This window comes from Lathamus discolor, chromosome 4 (genome assembly GCF_037157495.1).
Source record: "Lathamus discolor isolate bLatDis1 chromosome 4, bLatDis1.hap1, whole genome shotgun sequence".
NCBI classification, from domain to species: domain Eukaryota; kingdom Metazoa; phylum Chordata; class Aves; order Psittaciformes; family Psittacidae; genus Lathamus; species Lathamus discolor.
In genome coordinates this window covers 56,891,080-56,914,835 of record NC_088887.1, presented here as the reverse complement: position 1 = coordinate 56,914,835, position 23,756 = coordinate 56,891,080, and the positions used below count along the sequence as shown (strand labels likewise).

At 43.2% G+C, this 23,756-nt stretch overlaps 1 protein-coding gene across 1 annotated transcript in view; it reads left to right on the top strand.

Moving 5' to 3' along the window:
* The first annotated feature begins 441 nt into the window (after nucleotides 1-441).
* The window catches only part of LOC136013540 (granulocyte-macrophage colony-stimulating factor receptor subunit alpha-like), a 33,509-nt gene continuing 10,194 nt past the window's right edge, over nucleotides 442-23,756 (top strand). The window contains exons 1-6 of the mRNA XM_065677547.1: nucleotides 442-565; nucleotides 1,034-1,130; nucleotides 1,874-1,952; nucleotides 21,272-21,368; nucleotides 21,521-21,665; nucleotides 22,661-22,773. Of these exons, the coding sequence (XP_065533619.1) occupies nucleotides 496-565; nucleotides 1,034-1,130; nucleotides 1,874-1,952; nucleotides 21,272-21,368; nucleotides 21,521-21,665; nucleotides 22,661-22,773 (601 nt within the window). The 5' untranslated portion in view covers nucleotides 442-495. The remainder of the gene's footprint in view (nucleotides 566-1,033; nucleotides 1,131-1,873; nucleotides 1,953-21,271; nucleotides 21,369-21,520; nucleotides 21,666-22,660; nucleotides 22,774-23,756) is intronic.

Genomic DNA, 23,756 nt, shown 5'->3' with positions numbered 1-23,756 from the left:
GCTTTTCCTGAAAAGTCATAGTGCAAAGAGTGAGGAAGGTGAGGTGCACATGGACAGTTTATTCCTCAATTCTGTCTCCTCAATTCTAACAGTGTTGAAATGAGCCAGTTCAACATATTTTTCTGCCTCTGTCAATGTGCTGAGGGGAATCACCAGTATGTCATATGTATCATTAGAAATTACAAGACATAGTGTAAAATACAAAAAGCTTCTAAACTTGAAATTTTTTCTGAGTGACAGGTTATTTTTAGGATACACAGATGTGTACTTATTATGTACATAACAAATATTAACATGTGTAATTTTTTGCTCAGGAGTAGCAGTCTACTTTACAAAGCAATGCCCTCACAGCTTCATGGAAGTTTCATGGGTAAATGGCACTTATCAACACCTAGACATGCAACAAAATAAAACACAGCTTTGCTTTGTTTTTAGGAAGGGGGAAATAATCACACGTTTCAAAGATACAACACAAGAAAGAAGTGTCTCTTGCAAATGAGGGCAGCTGGCAGTGTCTGCTTTGTGAGCCCAGCCTGGGGGGAGTGGAGCACACCTGTAGAGTTTGGTAAGAACAAATCCATGCCTTGGGCTACTCATCCCTCAGTGATGTCTTGTCTGCCTCACACACTGTTGCGCATCTACAGACACACAGATCTATAAAGGATTAACACACATTTTGTTTCACTCCACACTGCAGAGAAGAGGAGGAAGAGACTTAATAAATCTCTTGGCACTCTAACATTGGAAATAAATATAGAAAGTTACATATTTGCAGCTGAAGTGCTGTCATGGTTTAGGTACCACTACCAAATACCATGCAGCTCTTGCTGCTGCCCAGACCTGCTAATTGATGGGATGGACAAACAGGCTCAACGTTAATCCTTCCCAGCAGTCGTTACTGCAAAGGTGCTAAATTAAAGACTTGATCTTCATATCAACATTTACCCGTCAGTCATCAGAGTAGATGTTTGGCACAGCTGTGCATCTACTTCTCTTTACCAATGATAATACTTTATGACTATTTGTCTTTCAGGAAATGAAGAAATTATTTCTTCTTCAGTATGGATCTTACTTGTGGTAGCAGTTGGGACACTTTTAGTGGCAATTGTCACATTTTTATTCTGCAAAAGGTAAATAATTTATGCATTTATTTTGTGTTGGTGTGTGAAACACCTGCAGTTCTTAAACAAATAAGGTAGAGGTGTCTCGGTACTATAGATAAAACATTTTCACTCACACTACTAGAAATCAATCCAAATGAGTGATTCTAAGACAGGTATGATAACAGTGATGCCCAAAGTCCCTCCCTGTCTGATCCATACAAGTTTTTCCTCGACCTCTTGTATCAACATGGCAAGGAGACCAATTATATGCAATTATATGTTTGGTTACCAGTAAAGATTTTGAAACGTTCACTAGCATTGTCCTAGCAAACTGAATGTATCTGAAAGCACACAAGCTAAGCAGCTTGTTTCTTAAAATAGACCAAGCGGAACAGAAAAAAAAAAGGATATTTTTCTGCGTCACACACTTTGTATAGAAATACATAATAATTCAGAGAAGATACTGTTCTTCCAACTTGTCAAAATTTTAGCAGCCACTTTCACCGGTTGTAGTGACTTAAAAAGCAGGACAAATTCATTTCCTTTCAAAGAAAATAACTATAGTGAATCTTTAACCACAAATGAAACTATTACTACTCAAATTATTAGTGTTTTCCTGATACGTGTTCATTCTGTGCTGAGATAATGTGGGGTTTTTTATTTCTCTTCTGTGCTGGAAAAGAAAGATAAGAGCTGGTTCAAGGGTACAATGCTTTTGGCACAACCGTTACTTATTTTTTACTTTCTATTCCATCGCTTTTGATATTCAGGACTGGCTGCTGGAAAGCAGCATTTCCACAAGTCCCAGAGCCAAAAAATGCATTCTGTGGACTGCCTGATAATACAGAGGTATGTTCTCTTTCTATTTAATATTAAATGTGTAAAGTATGTACAAGACTCTACTGCAGGTATTTTTACAATTATAAGGATCTTAATACAGAGAATAACCCTTCCTTTTCCGTATTTTTGAGGAATTACAAGAGGAAATCAGCAGGCAAATATGTTAAGTCAAATACAATGCTCTTGCAGAACCAGAAAGTTTCTCCTGTTGTAGTCCTATATGTGCTGGGGCTGATGCTCCCACTGGTAGGTCCAGGCAGCATCAAGGGCTGTGTGTTTTCCCAGCATGAGGCACACATATGTACAATGACACACACATAGAGGACACTAATGCAGGCAGCCACAAAGACCAGCACAAGGGCCTTTACCAGCAGCATGTCAACACCACCAGCAGTCACATAAACAGGGTCACAGACATCCCGGTCCTCCTGTTCCTCTCCAGCTGAGCAGGACTGAAGTTTGCCAGTGAGAAGTGCATAAACCCTCACTCTCTTCAGGTACAACAACCATAAATTTGCAAGTTCCTCACATGTGATCTCTGTATCCGGATCCTGGGTCACCCTATCAGGTCACCACATCTCACCTTTGGTCCCTGCAGCTCTCTCCTACCCACCCACTAGTTCCAGCTTCCATGAATTTTGTTGTTTGCAGTTACACACACAAGATAGAAAGCAAGGTGACACAGAAAACAGTTCAAAGTAGGATTTTGTAAGGTAACAGGACAGACTGCAGCGGTCACACATGGCATTTGACCAGCATGCTGACAAGCAGCTCTATCCCAGCTGAAAACAAGACACCTTGTATATAAAACTAATGGAAGTTCTTATTTTTCTTTCAGCTGACGGAGAGCAAAATTCAGGCAATAACATCTGATAAGGAAGAGATAACATTAGTTGCTGACATATTGAAATAACAAAAAAACCCTGAGGAATTTGAAAATGTATTTCTTAGCTCAGGCAACTGTATATTCCTGTGGAAAGTCTGGAATAATGTACAGGCTTTCTTCAGTTTCTTCCTTTTCTTGGCAAAACAAGTAGTGAAGCCAAAAGAGAATGGTACCTCACGTGTAATTTTTTAAAATGCTATTGTATTTACTTTTAGTTTTAGCTAACTTTGACTGTTTGGGTGACTTGTGCTTTTTGAGAATATTACTGAAATATTTCAGTCAAGAAATTTCAGTTACATTTTAATTTGAATGAGTTTGATTTATATTGAAAAGATTAAGAATTAATTTATTGAGATAATTTTTTTTTTTTTTTTTAATTTCTGGTGCCTGAATGCCATTGTTCTACTGTCAAGAATGGGCCTATTCATACTTGAAGTTTTCTTGTATCTCTTACTAAAGATTCTAGAAAATTGAGAATGGGAGTGAAAACAGGCTGACAGAAAGTTGGCCTGTAATCTGACAGAAAGTCATTCCTGTAATCAACAGGAATCTCAAAGGACAGGAATATGTCTAAAAACCTAACAGATGCTAGAGCTTGCATGTGTTACAGAGATCATCCACCATTTACTTGACGTCAGCTAGGAATTTACTTCTATAGGTATTCAGCTCTTTATGTTCTTACTGCTCACTTGCCTTTTTACTACTTTAATTTAGTATTGTAAAATATTGAATGCATGACTCAGTTAATCTGTGTTCTTTTGTTCAAATAGAGGGCTTTACTATTGAGCTGAACAGTAAGATTTCAGAGCCATAGAGTTAGGACAACGTATTGGGAAAACAGCCCAGGCTGTTGTTGAATGCACTGACTGGTCATGAGCAATTCTCCTCAAGGATCAGTGCTAAGACTCACAGTTTTTAGTACTAACAGCTACTTGGACAATGGGAAGAAATGCAGCTTTGGCAAGACTGGATGACAGCAAACTGAGAGCACTGCCTGATATAGTGGAGGGCAGGCCTGCCATTCAAAGGGTTCTTGACAGGCTGAAGAAATGGGTTGATAGGAACTTCTTAAGCAAATGCAAAGCCAAATAGCTGGGAAAAAACCAGCTGCATGTATCCTAGAGAATGGGTGAGTGATAGGTCTGCGGAAAAGGCTCCGAGCCTTTGGTGGGCAATCAACTGAACACAAATCAGAAGTGCTTACTTATGGTAATGAAGACTGTCCACATACTGGGAGAAGCAGATGCAGCAGTCAAGGATTATTCCATCTATTCAGCACTCATGAGTCTGCACGTGCAGTTCCAGATTTGAGCCTCCTAGTACAAGCAAGACATCAATGCTGCTGGGAAAGTTCAGCATCAGGACACCAATACGATTATGGGGTCTTAAGGAATTGGATTTTTTCATCCAGGAGAACAGAAGCTGAGGGGATCTACTAAAGTCTTCCACTGCATATGGAGAAGACGGAACAGACTTGTCTGAGAGTTGCACAGTGTGAGAAGGAGAAGGAACAGTCACAAGCTGCAGCAAGAGAAAGTCCAATTTGATATGAAGAAAAAGTGATTTACAAGTGAAAGTGGTTGAATGGTCTCTGTAATGGGTATCCAAGGATCCACCCTTGGATATATTCAAAATGCAACTGGACAAGCAACTGGATCTGACACTGGCTCTGCTTTAAGTGAGAGATTGAACTCAACAACCTTCAGAGGTACATTCCAACCTAAGTATTTCTTTAAATATTTCTCTAAATGGTTCTTGTCAAAGCTGGTCAGTCTTTCTAAGTCTCTGTTGTGAAAAATGGTATCTATTTGTACATCTAAGGCAACTGGGAGAGCTGGAGTCTTACTATGTAATGGTAGTTGCCTAGAGAGCTACTGCATAAAACATGCCTCTTCTGTTTCACTCAGAAGCATCTTCTTCAACATAAGTCTTTGTAAGAGCTAAGTAGTCAGTAGAGACTGTGAGGGCAGCATACAAGACAAGAGGCAAATACCCTTACCTCCTGAGGTATCTCTTGATACACTTCAGAGAGATCAGGAGCACAGCAATAAACTATTTTACTGGTATATTTTGATTTCTGGATTCCTTCCTTTGGGAAGGAAGCATATTCCAGCAAGAAAGTCAGACTTTGAGCAGGTAATAGCAGAGCACAGACAAAACTTCCATCTTCAGTTGAAAGTCTAATCCCGTACAAGGCTCAGCCTTGATCTGGAGTTTTACCAAAAGAGTCTTATCACCTGATTCCCCAGTTCAGGTAGCTAGTTAGTGAACCACCTACTTGTCCTACCTGAGGATGCAATGCTGAAAGCTCACCTTGACTTCTAATGTGGTCTTAAGACTTAAAGAGAAAATGTTCAGCAGTTTCTCCTCTTAAAAGAATTAGCCTTTGAGCACTTTCATTCACAAAAAAAAGAAATTTATTTTCTGCGTAGCCTCACTAATTTTGACAATTCATATATCTTGCTGCTTCTTTTGGTCTTCGAGATTCAGATTTTGGGGGTTTCATGATGTTTTTCATAATTTGGTGAGGAATCACTGACACATCAGGCTTTGCTGTTGAATTGCTTTTCACTTTGAGACTCAAAGGCTCAGATTTCTATACTAGACATCTGAACATAGCTATCTGATTATTTGGCCAATTTTAGAATTATACTAGACATTTGATTATTACACCAAATACTCCCAAGACTACTTTCTTGCATTGAGGCCAATTGCCATGTAAGAGCCCAGATACATTTTATTAAACCCTTAAACAAGATGGGCACATGTAAACTGCCTTTAGAAATTAGCCCTGACCTGAGCTAACTTCTGGACTATGTCCAGGAGATGTTCAGGACATTGCCTGCTAACCCTGGCCAAACCAATGCTGGGAACAGTTGTTCCCGGACATGTTCCAGTGCTGGGGAGTCTTTCAGTTACTAGAGTAGCCCAAGGCCATACCTCACTGTCCAGTTTCTACATACCAAACTGTCCAGTTTCTACTGTAGCTGGATGCAAGCAGCTATTGGCACAACTACTGCCTGAGCAAAGTTAATGATTGCCTTCTGGTCAAAGAATCACCTGGGAAACTTTCCACAGCAGATCAGAACAAGGACAATTTCTTAATGAGTCTGAGCTCATGCTGGACACACGTGTAAACCATCTTTCTGTTTCTCTCAGTATGCAGCAGTGGCCAGAATTTAAATTCTCACAATCACTTGCTGAAAGAGTATTGGGGTTGTATTAGACCACACTAGTTTACACAACCTTTCACAATATTGTTCCTCATGAGCAAAATTACCAGTGAAGCATAGTTTGGCCCTAATCCATCAAAACCTAGCCATGAGTTGTGAGCTGTTCAGTGGCTCTCTGTCAGGAAGAAATAGGAAAGTATAACAAAGAAAATATCAAGATACTCAGAAGCTGGCATTATGGTCTTGTTAAACAGAAGCTAAACAGTTTCCTGCTTTATCCTGGAGAAAGTTAACATCCTTCCAACTTATTCAGGAAAGGCGTTACACCCATATTTAAAAAAACAGCAAAAGTTCAACCCAAAGAACTCATAGGCCTATCAACCTGGAAAACTCATAGTGTAAATCCTCTTGGAATACATTTCCAGGCATATTAAAGAGAAGAAGGTCACTGGGAATGATCAGTATGATTTTACCAAGGATAAATGCCTGTGAAAAGTGGGGTACCACAGGGGTCTATCCTGGGACCTGTCTGGTTTAACATCTTCATAAATGACCGGGAAAAGGTGATGGAGTGCATTGTCACCATGTTTGCAGATGACACCAAACTGGGGTGCCAGCTGATTTGCTCAAGACAAGGACTCCCATCCAGAGGGACCCAGACAGGTTGGAGGAATAGCCCAAAAGGAACCTCGAAATAATCCAGTGCTCATTTGAATTTACATTGTCTAGAAAAGGAAAAGGTAAAAAATATATCATTATTTAAAAATAGGCTTTTCAAAAACAGTGTTTGAAAAATCGTGCTGTGCATTTCCCAGAAGTCTGTGCGTAACAGCAGCACTTCTTAGTCTGTTATGAAACAGCTTCATACAACATTTGGCAACTTCTTGAAGGATATGACACAATTGTTCCATCTACTGCTTTTTTGGTTGATAACATTTCTGAAGCTTTTGTTAGCCTGGTGTTTTTCTTAGACCTCCTCCTAACACTGCAAATTCTAAACCAACCAGACCACTCTGCACTTGTGGCCCAAGACCTCTGGTGCTGGAAGGAGCTTTCTTGGAAGAACTGGAGACATCTCTGTCCACCCCTGACTGCTCTAGGGGGAGTCTCAGCTGCTCACATTTCCAGTACTAGAATAAAACACAGAACCATATATAAAATAAAACCTGCTGGCTTATCATGAACACTAGATAGTAATAGATAGCTGTAGGCTGTGACAGTTCACAGGCTGTTGAGATGACTGTTCCCTGCCATCTCAGGGCACACGCTAAAAGATTTCATATGTATTGAAGGAAGCTGGTCCCCAGTAGATTCACAGTCCGGGGATTGTCCATGGGGGCAGCAGAGCCCATCCACACCACCCACTGAGGGTGTACAGGCAGCCAGACACTGCGAACAGAGGGAAGATTGAATTGCTGAGGTGAGCAGCTCGAGAGAGGACGCCTTCAACACCTGAGCCGGGGGGAGATCAGCGTCCAGGAGCCTCAACTCAGAGCGGCCAGAGCTACCGAGGGAGCCTCAAGTCCTCCACAGGACGTGCGGGGAGCCGGCAGCTCCGCTGACGCGCGCAGCTGACTCACAGGGGGCGGAGCCAGGAGCAGCGGCCCCAGCCCTGAGTGGTTAAAAACCTGCCCCAGGGAGCGCGAGCGACAGGGGAGGGCAAACGGCCGGTTGAGGCGGCTTGCGCGGGCAGGGGGGCGGGATGGCGAGCACTCGCCTTATGGCCAGAGCCCGGCCTGGGAGCTCTGCTCTGGCTGCCCCGGCTGTGGCAGCGGCGGCACCAGGCAGAGCCGATGGAGGGGAGGCTGCAGCGCGGAGCTCGGGGTGCAGAGAGTGCCTGCGCTGGGGTCGTGAGGGGAGGGTGCGCAAGGGGCAGGGCTGCGCTCGGTGCGCCGTGGTGGAGGCCCTCCTGCGGCAGGGGCTGAGCTGCGGGACGTTGTAGCTGAAAGGTGTCAGGGAGCTGAGAGGGAGCAGGAATGCTTGCTCCAGGCCCAGACTGTGCAGGGGCCTCAAGCATCCGTTGTAGCTCATGGAGGAAAGCAGGAGGCTGTTAACCCAGGAAGCTGGGAATAAGTGACAAAAAAGACAAAAAAAAAAAAAAAACAACAAAACAAACAAAAAAACAACCAAACAAACAAACAAAAAAAAAAACACAACAACAAAAAAAAGGAGAAAGAGAACAGTTAAAAGCAAGGGGCTTCCTCCTCCTAAATCTGTTGTCCCCGCCCAGAACCGCTTTGCTGTCTTGCCGGGGGCTCATGAGGAAACACACTCGCACCAGGAACAGCCGGCTGATGCACTGCTGAAGATCACTACGGGTGCTGCCAGGAAATAGCGGCGGGTCGTAGTGGTAGGGGACTCTACTTTGAAAGGAACAGAGGCATCCATCTGTCGGCCTGACCCAGTCTCAAGGGAGGTGTGTTGCCTATCAGGGGCTCTGATCAGGTATGCTGCAGAGAGGCTGCCTGCTCTAGTGAGTCCCACTGACTATTACCCACTTCTAGTCATCCATGTGGGTGCTAGTGATACAGATAGCAGTAGGCCAGAGAACATGAAGGACTACAGAGCCCTGGAAAAGGTGGTTAGGGGCTCTGGAGCTCAGATTGTCTTTTTGTCAATTCTCCAGGACACAGAAGAGGACCTTAAAAAGGATAGGAGTATTGGCCAGGTTAATAAATGGTTAGAACGGTGCTGCCATAGTCAGGGGTTTGGGTACCTAGAACACAGGACCCAGTTTAGGAGGCCAGGTCTGCTGCAGGCTGGTGGAGCTGGTCTGACAAGGGGAAGAGCGGTTTTGGTAGGAGGCTTGCCAGACTGGTCAAGGATGCTTTAAACTAGATGTGTTGGTGGAGGGGGGCATCATTCCATCCCAACACACCCAGTCAGTTGCCAGCACCTATAATAAATGCTTGGAGCAATGTAGATATATTCCAGCTGCTCCAGCCAATGAACCGGCTTCATTTGGAACTCAGCTCAGATGCCTCTGTACAAATGCCCATAGCATGGGGAACAAACAAGAGGAATTAGAGATGTGTGCACATCTATGGGGATATGATATAATAGGTGTCACAGAAACATGGTGGGATGGCTCCTATGACTGGAGTGTTGGAATGGAAGGTTACAGGCTCTTTAGAAAAGACAGTCCCGGCAGGCAGGGAGGAGGAATTGCTATTTATGTTAAGGATAGGCTGGAAAGTATGGAACTCTGTCTGGGGACAGGTGAGCAGTCAACAGAAAGTTTATGAGTCACGGTTAAAGGGAGAACAGCAATGGGAGACATTACTGTGGAGATCTGTTACACACCGCCTGATCAAGAGGACTCTGTGGATGAATCACTCAACAGACAGATAGGAACAGCCTCACGCTCGCAGCCCCTTGTTCTCATGGGAGACTTCAAACACCCTGATATCTGTTGAAGCGACGGTACGGCCCTTCACAAGAAATCCAGGAGGTTCCTCGACTGTGTGGAAGACAACTTCCTTCTGCAAGTAACAGAGGAGCCAACAAGGAGCGGTGCCATGCTTGACCTCGTGTTCACTAACAGGGAAGAGCTGGTTGGAAATGTGACACTCCAGAGAAGCCTTGGTTGTAGAGATCATGAGATGGTCGAGTTTGAGATCCTCAGGAGAGTAAGAAGAGAGTGCAGAAAGGTCACTGCCCTGGACTTCAAGAGGGCAGAATTTGGCCTCTTCAGGAACCTGCTTAGTAAGGTTCCATGAGAAATAGCTCTAGAGGGCAGGGGGGCCCAAGACTGTTGGTTGATATTCAAGGATCATCTGCTACAAGCTCAGGAGTGTTGTATCCCAACTAGAAGGAAGTGCAGCAGGAGGGCCAGGAGACCTCCTTGGATGGATAAGGAGCTGCTGAGGAAACTTAGAGGGAAAAAAGAGGCAGACAGAGCTACAGGTTGGGCAGAGAAGAGATTCAGAGCAGCCCTGCGGAGAAGGACTTGGGGGTGAGAGAATGAACATGAGCCAGCTTCAGTGTGTGCTCGCAGCCCAGAAAGCCAACCGTATCCTGGGCTGCATCAAAAGGAGAGTGACCAGCAGGTTGAAGGAGGTGATCCTGCCCCTCTACTCTGCTCTCGTGAGACCTCACTTGGAGTGTTGTGTACAGTTCTGGTGTCCTCAACATGAAGAGGACACAGAGCTGTTGAAACAAGTCCAGAGGAGGACCACGAGGATGATCAGGGGACTGGAGCACCTCCTGTGTGAAGATAGGCTGAGAAAATTGGGGTGTTCAGCCTGGAGAAGAGAAGGCTGCGTGGAGACCTCATAGCAGCCTTCCAGTATCTGAGGGGGGCTATAAGGATGCTGGGGAGGGACTCTTCATTAGGGACTGTAGTGATAGGACAAGGGGTAATGGGTTAAAACTTAAACAGGGGAAGTTTAGATTGGATATAAGGAGGAAGTTCTTTACTGTAAGGTTGGTGAGGCACTGGAATGGGTTGAACAGGGAAGTTGTGAATGCTCCATCCCTGGCAGTGTTCAAAGCCAGGTGGGACAGAGCCTTGGGGCAAATCCTTTTACTTAATTTAATATGCTGATTTATTAATCAGGCATACTGACACACACTTTGTGGTGTTTGTAGTCATACATTCTGCGACAGAAATTAGCATGGCACAAGAGAATATTTCTATAGAAAAGCTGCGCAACGAGATTGTGGTCACTGATGTGGTGGCTGGTGGGAGCCACTGGGTAAAGGTAGGCAAGACCTTGAGCAATGTGAACTGGAAAGCAAAGACATTTAAAATTTGAAATGTCTGCAATGTCATTTGCTATTGAGCAAATGACACATGCAATAGCAAAAACAAAACAAACAGAAAAAATCCCCAAAACCATCCAAACAAAAAAACACCAAACCAAACTAAGAAAAATTCCCAACAAACAAATTTGGTTCAAAGAAAGCAGGGTTAAGAACAGTTCTTTCTCTAACAGACTAATTAGCAAGGGAAGCCTGGAGAATTCTCCACCTTCCTGTTATTGTGCCCATGTTGGAAGTGAAATATAGGTGGCAATTAAAATCACCCTTGCTACAAGTGTTTGAGAACAGCAAAAAGTAAAGAGAACCTATTACATGAAGATTACATATCTGCACACCAGGGATCATGTGAAACAATCTGGGGAGTGGATAATGCTCAGCACAGCCCAGAGCCACATCTAAAGCTGCTGGAAGTTAAAGCAAACATTGAGGCTTGTACTCTCTATTTTTATGACTTCAAATTTTTTTGTGAACTTGACATTACTGAATTCCGTAGATGCTTTGGATATTTTCTTTTAATTTGAATATACGGACACTTTTGCACCTAACCCACAATATTGTAGCCTAAGATGAACCAAACAAAATTAACCAGTAGTCAGGCAGTGAGAAAGTTCAGAAATTTGGATCTGGTATTTTCCTTGCCATTTCTTTGCCTATAGATATGCAAGACATAATTTTCTCAGCTGTTTGCAAGTACATGCTAAGGATTGATCTTTCTCAAAGAAGAATCTTCTGGAGTGGTGTAGCAGTCATAAACAATGTATACAGCTAGTCGGGTTCTGACAGAAATAAATAGCCATGTTGTAAGCAATTTAAACATGGCTTTGTCATATAATACTGCTGTTATTTCCAGAACATATTATTAATGAAAATGTGTTTATTTTTAGGAGAGGTGTTCCTATGAGCATATTCATGAACTATGACTACAGAGTATGTATTTTTTTATAATGGGTTTGCATATTGTGACTATTAATGCTCAGTTCATCCAACATAACAGGAAGGAAGAGATAGTTGCATGATCAGTTCACTTGAAATCGCTAACATCTGCAAATTGGGAAATGTAAGGAAGTTCAAAAGCAGTAAGGGAAATGATAAACTGAGTCACTTTCTAACTTGCAGCATTTGTTATTTAACACTGGCATGCAGCAAAAAAAAGTTAACTGGCAGAGCAAAACACTTACTGATGCTTGCATGAGCACAACTACAAGTTCAATTGTCCTTGCTGCTGTGATCCCAAATCAAACAAGACAGAGGAAGAAGAGGTATGTCTCTCTATGTTGTCTATTGATTTTCTTTTGCCACAGAAGATTTTGGGCAGAATACAAATGTTTGACAAGAATTAAGTTAGGTGCAGTTATAATAGCACATGTACAAAATATGGATTAGCTTCCTGCTTAAAAAAGCCTAAGCAAAATTTGGGCAATATTTAGCCTATTTGATTAAAACTGTAAATCTGTGTATATATAAAATTTCTAAAGATTTCTGCAAGATTCAGGGAAGACTATGAAATGTCTCTCATGTCTGTTGTGCTATTTAGCATTTGTTATCTGACATTTATTTTGTAATAACTGAAAGAAATGCTATTTTCTGTCCGTTATCTGTAAGTTAATATCACTAATGTGGGTTTCCACTTCTTGAAAAGAGTAAATCACAAAATCTTGGGATGGTTGAGACTGGAAGGCACTTGGGTACCTTGTCCTGTTCCACCCCTTGCTCAGTACAGGGTCAGCTACTGTAGGTTGCTCAGGGCTTTGTCCAGTCATTATCTCCAATGCTGGAGGCTCCACAACCTCCCTGAGAAACTTGGTCCAGTGGTTGACTACCCCCACAGTAAAAAGTGTTTTCTTGTGTTTACACTGAATTTCCGCTATTTTGGTTTTTGCCTGTTGCTTCTTATCTGGTCACTGGGCACCACTGAGCAGAGTCTGGTTCCATCTTCCTTACTCCCCACAGCTGGGTATTTATACACATTAATAAGATGTCCCTGAGCTTTCATCTCTCCAGGCTGCAGTTGCAGCTTTCTCAGACTCTTCTCATATCAGATCCCTTAATAATCTTGGTGGTTCTTCACTAGACTCTCTCCCACAGCTCTGTGTCTCTCTTGTACTAGGAGTCCCAGAACTGGACCCAGCAGTCTAGGATCACCTCCCTTGATGTGCTGGCAACGCTCAGCCTAATGCAGCCCAGGATGCCGCTGGCTGCCTTTTTTTTCCAGGGCATATTGGTGGCTCACGGTCAGCTTGGTGTCCACCAGGACTCCCAGGGCTACTTCTGCCAAGCCGCTTTCCAGCAGGTTGTCCTCAACCTGTGCTGGTGCCAGCGTAGTTCCTCCCCAGATGCAGGATTAGGCATTTCCTTTTGCTGAATTTCAGATTATTGTCAGCCCATTCCTGCAGCCAGTCCAGGTCCTTCTGAAGTGGAACAGTGGTATATCAACCACTTCCCCCAGTTCTGTATCATCTACAAAAATCAAAATACTGATCTAAAGACTGAACCAATTCTGGGGAAGTTATTTAGGAAGCAATTTACAAGTAGGATTTAATTTCCTGGTATACACTGTAAGGTTTCTATTCCTATTTCTATGCCTCCTGGTACAGTAAGCAACTGTATGATATTCTCCATATGTCCACAACGTACAAGCATCAGTTTATCCCCACATTACCCTACAAGTAAAATTCCATTTTTCATTTCTAGAAGTGTGTCATGGGCAGGAGTAACTTTACCAGAGCCTTTCAAGAAAGTAAAGTCACTGACAAAGCTGGGAATTAGAACCAAGGAACCTTGGTCTCAGGTGACATTTTATGGTAGCAAACTCCATTCCCAGCCTAAAAGTGAAGACAACAGAATGTACAAACTAAGAGGGTAAGAACTGAAAGTGCTTAAGTCAGTATCTAATGGATGCTTTCTATGAATACTACTATAGACATACACAGCTTTTAAATGTAACCAAATTTTTCTTCTGACACATTGATACAGAGATCATTCTAGAGAAAACTTAAGTATGACCTTGTCTTGCTACAAAAGATCAAACAGACTGGATACCAAATTAAATTAGTATTTCAGTGAATATAAAGACTTAGGGCTAAAAGGATTCTGAAACTAGAATTTTACTGTGTATAGAAGCTATAGAGATAGAGACTGTGTATAGAAGATATAGAGATAACGAAAACATGGAACAAGAGGACCAGATGTCTTCTCTCAAACCAATATAGGCCTTCCTCCTGCTGGTAAAGCCTGAGAAATAGGTAAATGGCTGCAAAAGAAAAAACTCAAGGAGCCTGTCAGGGTCATAAATTAGACTAAACAAGAACATGTAGTTAATTGGAAAGAATAAACACATTCCAATGTCCCTAACTAACAGATTTCCATAAAAGGATAAAATGAGTAGGGGTATTTCTCCCCAAAAGAAAGACCACCACCACCCCCAGAGACCACGCCTCATAATCTACAATGTACATGCCACAACATTACCTACCCAAATTGCCGTATGAATGAGCAATGAAAACTGGGTGGGCATTATTAATGAAATTAGAATCATAGAACAGTTAGGGTTGGAAAGTACCTTAAGACCATCAAGTTCCAACCGCCCTGTCATGGGCAGCGACATCTCACACTAAACCATCTCACCCAAAGCTCTGTCCAACCTGGCCTTGAACACCGCCAGGGACGGAGCATTTGCAACTTTGTTGGGCAACCCATTCCAGTGCCTCACCACCCTCACAATAAAGAACTTCCTCCTTATATCCAATCTAAGCTTCCCCTGTTTAAGTTTTAACCCATTACCCTTTGTTCTGTCACTACAGTCCCTAATGAAGAGTCCCTCCCCAGCATCCTTATAGCCCCCTTCAGATACTGGAAGGCTGCTATGAGGTCTCCACACAGCCTTCTCTTCTCCAGGCTGAACACCCCAATTTTCTCAGCCTATCTTCACACAGGAGGTGCTCCAGTCCCCTGATCATCCTTGTGGCCCTCCTCTAGGACTTGTTCCAACAGTTCCATGTCCTTTTTATGTTGAGGACACCAGAATTGTACACAACACTCCAAGTGAGGTCTCATGAGAGCTTCGACCTGCTGGTCACTCTCAACACAGTTGGCTTTCTGGGCTGCGAGCACATACTGAAGCTGGCTCATCTTCAGTTTCTCATCAACCAGCACCCCCAAGTCCTTCTCCGCAGGGCTGCTCTGAATCTCTTCTCTGCCCAGTCTGTAGCTGTGCCTGGGATTGCTCCGACCCAGGTGTAGGACCTTGCACTTGGCATGGTTAAACTTCATAAGGTTGGCACCAGCCCACCTCACAGGCGTGTTGAGGTCCCTCTGGATGGCATCTCTTCCCTCCAGCGTATCAACTGAACCACACAGCTTGGTGTCATCAGCAAACTTACTGAAGGTGCACTCAATCCCACTGTCCATGTCAGCGACAAAGATGTTGAACAAGACCAATCCCAACACCCATCCCTAACGGACACCACTCGTTACTGGTCTCCAGGCGGACATTGAGCCATTGACCACAACTCTTTGTGTGCGGCCATCCAGCCAGTTCTTTATCCACTGAGTGGTCCGCCTATCAAATTGATGTCTCTCCAATTTAGAGACAAGGATGTTGTGTGGGACAGAGTCAAACGCGTTGCACAAGTCCAGGTAGATGACGTCAACTGCTCTACCCCCGTCCATCAGTTCTGTAGCCCCATCATAGAAGGCCACCAGATTGGACAGGCAGGATTTCCCCTTAGTGAAGCCATGCTGGCTGTCACCAAGCACCATGTGCCTTAGCATGCCTTCCTGGAGAATCTGCCCCAAGATTTTACCAGGCACTGAGGTGAGACTGACTGGTCTGTAATTCCCTGGGTCATCCATTTTCCCCTTCTTGAAAATGGGGGTTATATTTCCTTTTTTCCAGTCATCATGAACTTTACCTGACTGCCATGATTTTTCAAATATGATGGCCAGTGGCTTAGCAACTTCATTCGCCAGCTCCTTCAGGACCCGCGGATGGATTTCATCAGGTCCAATGGACGTGTGTACGTTCAGGTTCTTAAGATTGTCTCCAACCACATCCTCTCCTACAGTGGTCCTAAGGTCTTCATTCTCACAGTCCCTGCGTCTGCCTTCCAAGACTTGGGTGATGTGGTCAGAGCCTTTGCCAGGGAAGACTGAGGCAAAGAAGTCATTAAGAACCTCAGCCCTCTCCAAATCCCAGGGTAGCCAGTTCTCCTGATAGCTTCCAGAGAGGGCCCACGTTGTCCCTAGTCTGTCTTTTATTTGCAAGGTACCTAGAGAATCCCTTCCTGTTATCTTTGACAACCCTAGCCAAGTTTAATTCTAACTGCTGGTTGGCTATCCTAACCTGGTCTCTAGCTTCCTGGACAACATCTCTGTATTTTTCCCAGGCCACCTGTCCTTGCTTCCACTTTTTATAAGCCTCTTACTTCCCTCTAAGTTTCCTCAGCAGCTCCTTATCCATCCAAGGAGGTGTCCTGGCCTTCCTGCTGCACTTTCTTCTAGAATTATAATGAATATGTATATAATGAAGATGTATAAGCTGTAAACAGTCTCTTCTCAGTGTGTGTGTTAGGTGGAGCAATCCCCTGTGCACCCAATACCATAATAAAGTAATATCATCTTTCTAACCTGTCATTCTGGTTAGAGAGTTTATTTCCTGGATTTCAGTGACAGACTTATATTTGCTGTCATCAAGTTTTTGACTGATATGATCACTGCTGCTGAGTAGGACACATCATACCTCTGGTAACATTAGATAATAAATTTAGCAATGTTTTCTTTGGTAAGATCTTGCTAGTGAAAAAAATAAACATACAGTCCATGCAGATACACACACCTCTAAATAAGAGAATGCTCCAAAGCCAGGTATCACTGGCTGGCTCACGTTCACACAGCTTAGGTGGATAGATCAGGTTTATAGTAAACCTGCCTTGGAGAGAACTAGGGAGCGACTTAAGAATTAAAGAGTGTGCAAACCAGGTGCTGGAGTCCCCTCTGGGGTCGTCCCCAGTGTAGCAGGGGAGGTCAAGGCACTTGTGAGGCTGGCCAGGGGAGAAAAAGGAATTCTTTCCTTGTGTCTGCAAAGCAAACACAAGCAGAGTTAAGGATAGAGGGTTTCATTCTAATAAGTTCTGTATTACCTCCTATATTAATAAAATGCAAGGAAATACTGCTTACAAAGAATATATGTTTCTTCTGGTCTGATCTTCCAAACAACACTCCCAACCAGTTAGATATGTGTTCCTTTTGAAACTTTCAGTACTGAGGGCTGTTCAGAGCAGAGGGAGTTATACCACAATTGTCTACAAAAGACCGGTTTGGCAGATGGTGGAGGAAGAAAAGCTTCTACCAATGTGGTGCTGGAGCCGTTTGTTTGGTCACTGGTCACAAGGTGTGGATCAGTCAGGTAAATGGCTTAGGGTTCACCACAGCTCCTATATCTTTTATCCTGCCTGCAGGAAATAGAAAAACCAGGGAACCTGGCTATGTGTTGGCATATTCAGATGGGGTAATGGAGAGAACATACGCACAACCCAACACTGATCCTTTCTTGTGTAATTTGTTTTAAAAGTTAGTCAACTGTGAAACACAAACCCTGTGGGAAGCAAATTGCCCTAGCGCTGTGGTCAAAAGACATGATCATTTCTTATGAGGAAAGTAAATACTTGCAGGCCTTTCTATTCCCACTGCAAGCCCAGTGACATGTCCAGAGCCTGGAGGCAACGGTGCCAGCAAATACTCCTCTAAGCAGGCAGATGACTCCTTTGTCAGTGCTCCAAACAAGCATTTCTATGAGAAAGTGTAAAGAGTGCTTGCAGTATGGGGCTCCTGTCATGTGTAGGAAATGTGAGGTGTATTTTGAAAGCAAAGGAGTCATCAGGGAGAGTAGACAGAGGGAGATGACAAGAAAAATGAAGCAAATCCTGTAAAGGAAAGGTGGACAGTTACCAGAGAATAGGAAAACAATTGCCTAAAAAGGAACATAGGATAAGGAAACGAAGGCAAAAAGTTTAAGAGTAACTAACAGATGGCACAAAATGGAGAAAAGTATGCTTATATGAAAAGGGGCAGATTAGAATAACAAGTCTTAAGGTTATTATGTGCATTAGTGGGGAGATCACTGACAGCATGGGAAAGTGGAAATAACTGTTGAGACCAGTATCTCACACAGCATTTCATGACCAGTCCTCCATACTGTTTGCACTTAAGATTCTTCTGTATCACTTCCCAGCAGCTGTGGCCACATCCTTACAGTAGCATGATGATAGATGCTGCAAGAGATAAGCAGATAAGAATAAGGTGACAGTGAAGAGTCTGTGTCTGTTGCAATCCCAGCGTGGTGTCCTGTCTTGGCTTGATTCCTGGAGACCATGACAGACAGGTCACATCAAGCCAATTTCCATGAAATGTGAGATGGCTTCTAGAAATATTCAAGACTCCAGCTTGCTTGGAAGGTCTGGCTGGGTTTTTAATTTCACTGTAGGTGGAGTCAGTCTGAAATCAACACTCTGAAATGACCATGAAAATTAATATAGAAGGATAGGCAAGCAATAGAACCAGGGTACACTGTGCTCCGGTTTCTACCAAAGCCTCATACTTCCATAGTCTGATATATGAGGCCTTCAAACCCACACAGCCCAGTAAACCCAGCCACCCCTTTCCTCCTCCTGGCCAAAGGCAGAAACCCTCTATTCCTGGTTGGAGTATTCACTGTCTGACCCTCGCAGTGCCAGATGAGAAGTCCTTTCACCATAATCAGGGGAAGTGATTCCAGTCCTTCTGTATCAGAGTGACCACTGATCACCTTCTTCCATCTCAACAGCAACTAAGCTGTTGGGAGGCTTCTTGGGAGAACCCTTCTTGGCATCTTCCTTCCCCTTCAGTACACACGCACTGGCTTCCAGTTTAAAAGTGGGCTCAACATTCCACTTCCTCATGTCCTCCCACAGGGCACACACAAAGAACCAGAAAATGCCATACGGAATGCACCTGGGGCTCCCTTTCCTGCTGACCAGGGCTGGAGGGGACTATCTCCATTAACTAATCCATGGGAATGAGGAGGGGGAGAGATTTTCCTCAAAATTTCAAAGCCAGGAAGATGCTGTCTCCATAGTTGATGTATTCGAACCTGGGCAACAAGTTTAATAATGTTCACTGTAAGACTCAACAATTTCTGGACTCAAAACTAATAATAACAAAGAAAGTGTGGAAAAAAGATATTTTATTTGACAGTGAGATACAGTAAACTACACATAACGATTGACATTCTTTAGTATATTCAGTTTTCCATGAAAAGAGGTGAAAAGTGAGGGATCACGTATAAAAATGAAAAATTCCTTCACTATGATAAGTGCTGCTATTAGTGATATTCAGAAACATGGAAAAGCAGCTGAATCCAGGGTTATCCAGTGCTAAATGGCCTTTGGAAATGCTGATGAATATTCTAGCTCCTAAGGTACTTTTCTGAATGGAAAGCTGTTCTTAGCTGATCTGTGGTCAGGAAAGAAAAGAAGAAAAGGTGATAGAAAATAGTGCTGAAATTGATAAATAACATAAACAAAACCAACAGTATGTCCACAGTCAGCTTTGATCTTTATCTCCAGGCAAAAAAGGAAAAAAAAGGGAAAGTGATTCAGGGCATTGCCATAAACATTATTTTAAGGGTTATTAAGGTGTTATAACAAAATCTTGAAATCAGCCTCAAAAGACTTTGAATTGAGACTGTAGATTGGCCATATTCAAAAAAGCTAAGCAGGTGAGCATTTAAGTCCTGCCAAAACCTGGCAAAGATTGAGACCTTTCTCTTCCTGCTTTCTTAGATAGTTCAGAACTCATGGATGTTTTCAATGCACTCCTAATAGATGCTGGCAGGAGCAGGTACAGGCTCTGAACATGCCTGATGGTGATGCTGGCTTTAAAGGACTACTCACAGAGAAGTAAGCCATCCACACCCTGACACAAGCAAGAGACAAACCATCCACTTCACAAAAGGTGCCTTCAACAAATGGTTGACAGCCACTCTAAATGGTCACTTTGGAGCAGAAACTGGAACACTGACTATGAAAATCTGCAGTGATGTTCTCAGGGTCAGAAAGCAAGAACACCTGCCTTTCTGATAGTATGGTTAGGATATATATGTCAGAAAACAGTAATCCTAAACAGAATCATAGAATTATAGAATCATAGAATAGTTAGGGTTGGAAAGGACCTTAAGATCATCAAGTTCCAACACCCCTGCCATAGGCAGGGACACCTCACACTAAACCATGTCATCCAAGGCTTCGTCCAACCTGGCCTTGAACTCTGCCAGGGGTGGGGCATTCACAACTTCCTTGGGAAACCCATTCCAGTGCCTCACCACCCTTACAGTAAAGAACTTCCTCCTTATATCCAATCTAAACTTCCCCTGTTTAAGTTTTAACCCATTACCCCTTGTCCTATCACTACAGTCCCTGACAAAGAGTCCCTCCCCAGCATCCTTATAGCCCCCTTCAGATACTGGAAGGCTGCTATAAGGTTTCCATGCAGCCTTCTCTTCTCCAGGCTGCACAGCCCCAACTTCCTCAGCCTATCTTCATACGGGAGGTGCTCCAGTCCCCTGATCATCCTCGTGGCCCTTCTCTGGACTTATTCTAGCAGTTCCATGCCCTTTTTATGTTGAACTGTTCACAACACTCTGGACACAATACTCCAAGTGAGTATTGTACAGAACTGTACAATACTCCACAATACAAACACTTGGAGTATTGTGTACAATACAGAACTGTACACAATACTCCAAGTGAGGTCTCACGAGAGCAGAGGGGCAGAATCACCTCCTTCGACCTGCTGGTCATGCTCCTTTTGATGCAGCCCAGGATACAGTTGGCTTTCTAGGCTGCAAGCACACTGCGGGCTCATGTTCATTTTGTCATCCACCAGCACCCCCAAGTACTTCTCCGCAGGGCTGCTCTGAATCTCTTCTTTGCCCAACCTGCAGCTGTGCCTGGGATTGCTCCGACCCAGGTGTAGGACCTTGCACTTGGCATGGTTGAACTTCATAAGGTTGGCATCAGCCCACCTCACATGCATGTCAATCACATGTGTCTAATCATGGTCTCTTCCCCAAATACAGTGAGTGTATGTATCACAATGAGAGCCTGTGGCCTCTGCCTCAAGCTGCTGTGTTGTAATTGACAATAGTGAGCATATTCACTTTTTTCAAAGAAGAGGTGCCTGTCAGACGTCCTGAAGCACTCTCTGCTTGACCTTTCTAAAGAGTATTTTGACCCTTCTCATGAAAAAAAAAAAAAAAAAGGCATTGCAGAAACCAAAGTACACTTTGGCATATTTTTTCTTTTGGGGGGGGGGGGGCCAGGCTGGGAGGAGGGAGGAGGGGGGAAAGATTGGGGTTTTTGTCTGATTTTTGTTGGGTTTTTTTATTTGCTTTGTTTTGGTATGGCTTTCCTTTTTGTTTGTTTTGGTTTGGGTTTTTTGTTTTTCCTGAAGGCTTCATTGTCCCTTTCCAGAGAAGAAAAATGTTTGATATTCCTGGACTCATTTGCATGATGTGGTGGTATATGATGCTATTTCATCCCTTGCATGCTGACATCCAGTACGCAGAGTGTAAGTATGAGGAACGGCGTTGAATTCTTCATTTATCAGAGATATTTGCAATTAATCTGGCAATTGTCATCTTAAGCCTGATAGATACTATCCTCTGCATACAACAAAAGTGACAGCCTATCCTTACTGAACTTATTCTGTAACACTTTCAGCAGAGACACAAGAATCACCTATTGCAAATGTGAAAATGAATTGGAGAAAAATGGAACTGACCTGGGATAGCAGCAAAAATTTCTCTAAGTACAAATGTACCATCATGGACAGGGACATTAAAAGTATACAGACAGAGATAAACTTGTTATTCATTGAGATAAATAATTGCACTTTTTTCTATACCTTTTATTGATTTCACTTACTTTGGAAAAATTGATCGGTTGCAGGTAAAATCCGATCAGTGATTGTTTGCAGTCCACAGCTTGATCTGTCAGGGGCTGTGGAAAGCTGCCACCTGTGCCATGGTGCATTTGCTGCAGGAGGACATCCTGTGCATTATACAGAACTGAAGTTCTGTCAACAAGATAGAAAGGAAGCAATGGCCTGAACTGTACCTACATTGCGTTATGAATAGGGAGGTAGCTGCTGAAAAAAAGTGGCTATAAGACTAAGTGAGACTCAGAGAGACAGAAAGAGACCCTTCAAATAAAAAATTAATTGCCCAAATACTGCCATGGATGTTCATTATCTCCAGTTCTTGACTTGTTTCCAGGTAAATTGGATCATGCCTGTAGCACTTGTTGTACTGTAATCCCACATCATCCAATGAGAAAAGTAGGAAGCTTGACAGAAAGAGAAATAGAGATGGCTTATTTAGCATAGTAAAGCACATGCCTTATTTAGAAATACATATTACAAAACCACACTACAACTTTATTGAAGGTTATAAGCACAATGCTATAGACAACTTTCCAACCCCTGGGGAGGTTGACAAGGACTTCTATTTTGCTTAATCCTTTGATGAAGTTCCATTGTGGTTCCCCTATTTATTAACCATCTTCTGTTACACTACTGGGGTACTATTAGGCTTCTCTAATAGTTACACATTAGTGTAGCATCCAACTCCTGAGCGGCAAAGTGTTTTGTGTAGTTGTGCTTTTGATCACTCAGCACCATTATACAGCACCTTCAAGTAGCAAAGGGGAGAGTTATCTCTTGAGCCTAAACCACACACACATATACATGAGATTCTAGGCCTTCAAACTGAGTTTCTGTACTTCCAGAGCAAACATCATCTAACACCAGCAGAGGAAAAACAGAGAAATAAAACATCAAAATGTTATTTTTCAGGTGGATAGTCCTCTATGCAGGTTTCCAGTGGAACTATACCTGCCTCTGCACAAAGGGGTATTCCTTACTATTGAAGTGCCAAACACAAACATCTCAAAAACCTTCACCTTTATCCCTGGAGGTAATGTTTATGGTCTGGGTAAGGCTTTCTCCATTTGCAATCTTTTAAAGAAAACAGTTCCTTACACAGTAAGTAACTGCTTGATTTTCTATAAAAAAAAAATATTTTTTGCAGATCTGCTAAAACTCCTTGCTCTGTTATGAATGTTTCCAAAATTCTGCAAGAGATGCACTACCACAAATGTTTTGATAATTGCATTCTTTTCTTTCATACTTGGGCTCAAAAATACCACTAAATTGCAGTGGTTTAAGGGTGGATTCAAATAGCTATTCTAGCTGTTACAAATTAAGATGTTAGCGCTCCTTTCTTCGTTAAATGCTTTTCTGCTGGGCTGTTGGTGAGTTTGTAAGGAGCTACACTGCAAAGCTAGCTAAAGGCACAGTCTGGAGAACAGTATAACCCGTAAAATGGGAGTAGGAGAGGAAAAGAAATGCCTGAGATAAGCAAATAGGGGCAAACTGAATGCAGCAGTCTCCTAATCTGGCACTGATATGCACATGCTCACACACATACACACACATACAACGCATGCATGCAGGTTCCTTCAGCTGCTGTGCATCCACTGAGCTGAGGAAACTGTTCACAAAGGCATTCTGAGCCTGCCCCATGTGGGAGCTAATCTAAGTGGGGTTTAAGCAGATCCTAGGCTCATGATTTCAAACATAAAGTTTCTACAGCCTGTTTTCCCATTCCTTCTCCACTCGGAGCTCTCCAGTAAAATTGTCCAGTCACCAGTGCTGCTGCAGCTGTGCGTAACTGGGGGATTTCAGACTTGGCAGGGGTGATGAGATCATCTTGCTCATATCTGAGCAGGAAAGTACTCCTTACTCATCTCTTCTGGGTACTTAACACAGGAAAAGCTCTCACAGTGACCCTCAAAATACAAGCCACGACACATTGCTTCTTAAACCCTCTTGCTTTTGCTGTTGTTCCTCCCCAGCTGGCCCTAGCCTCAAAGCATGCAGATTCCACAGGCGATTTCC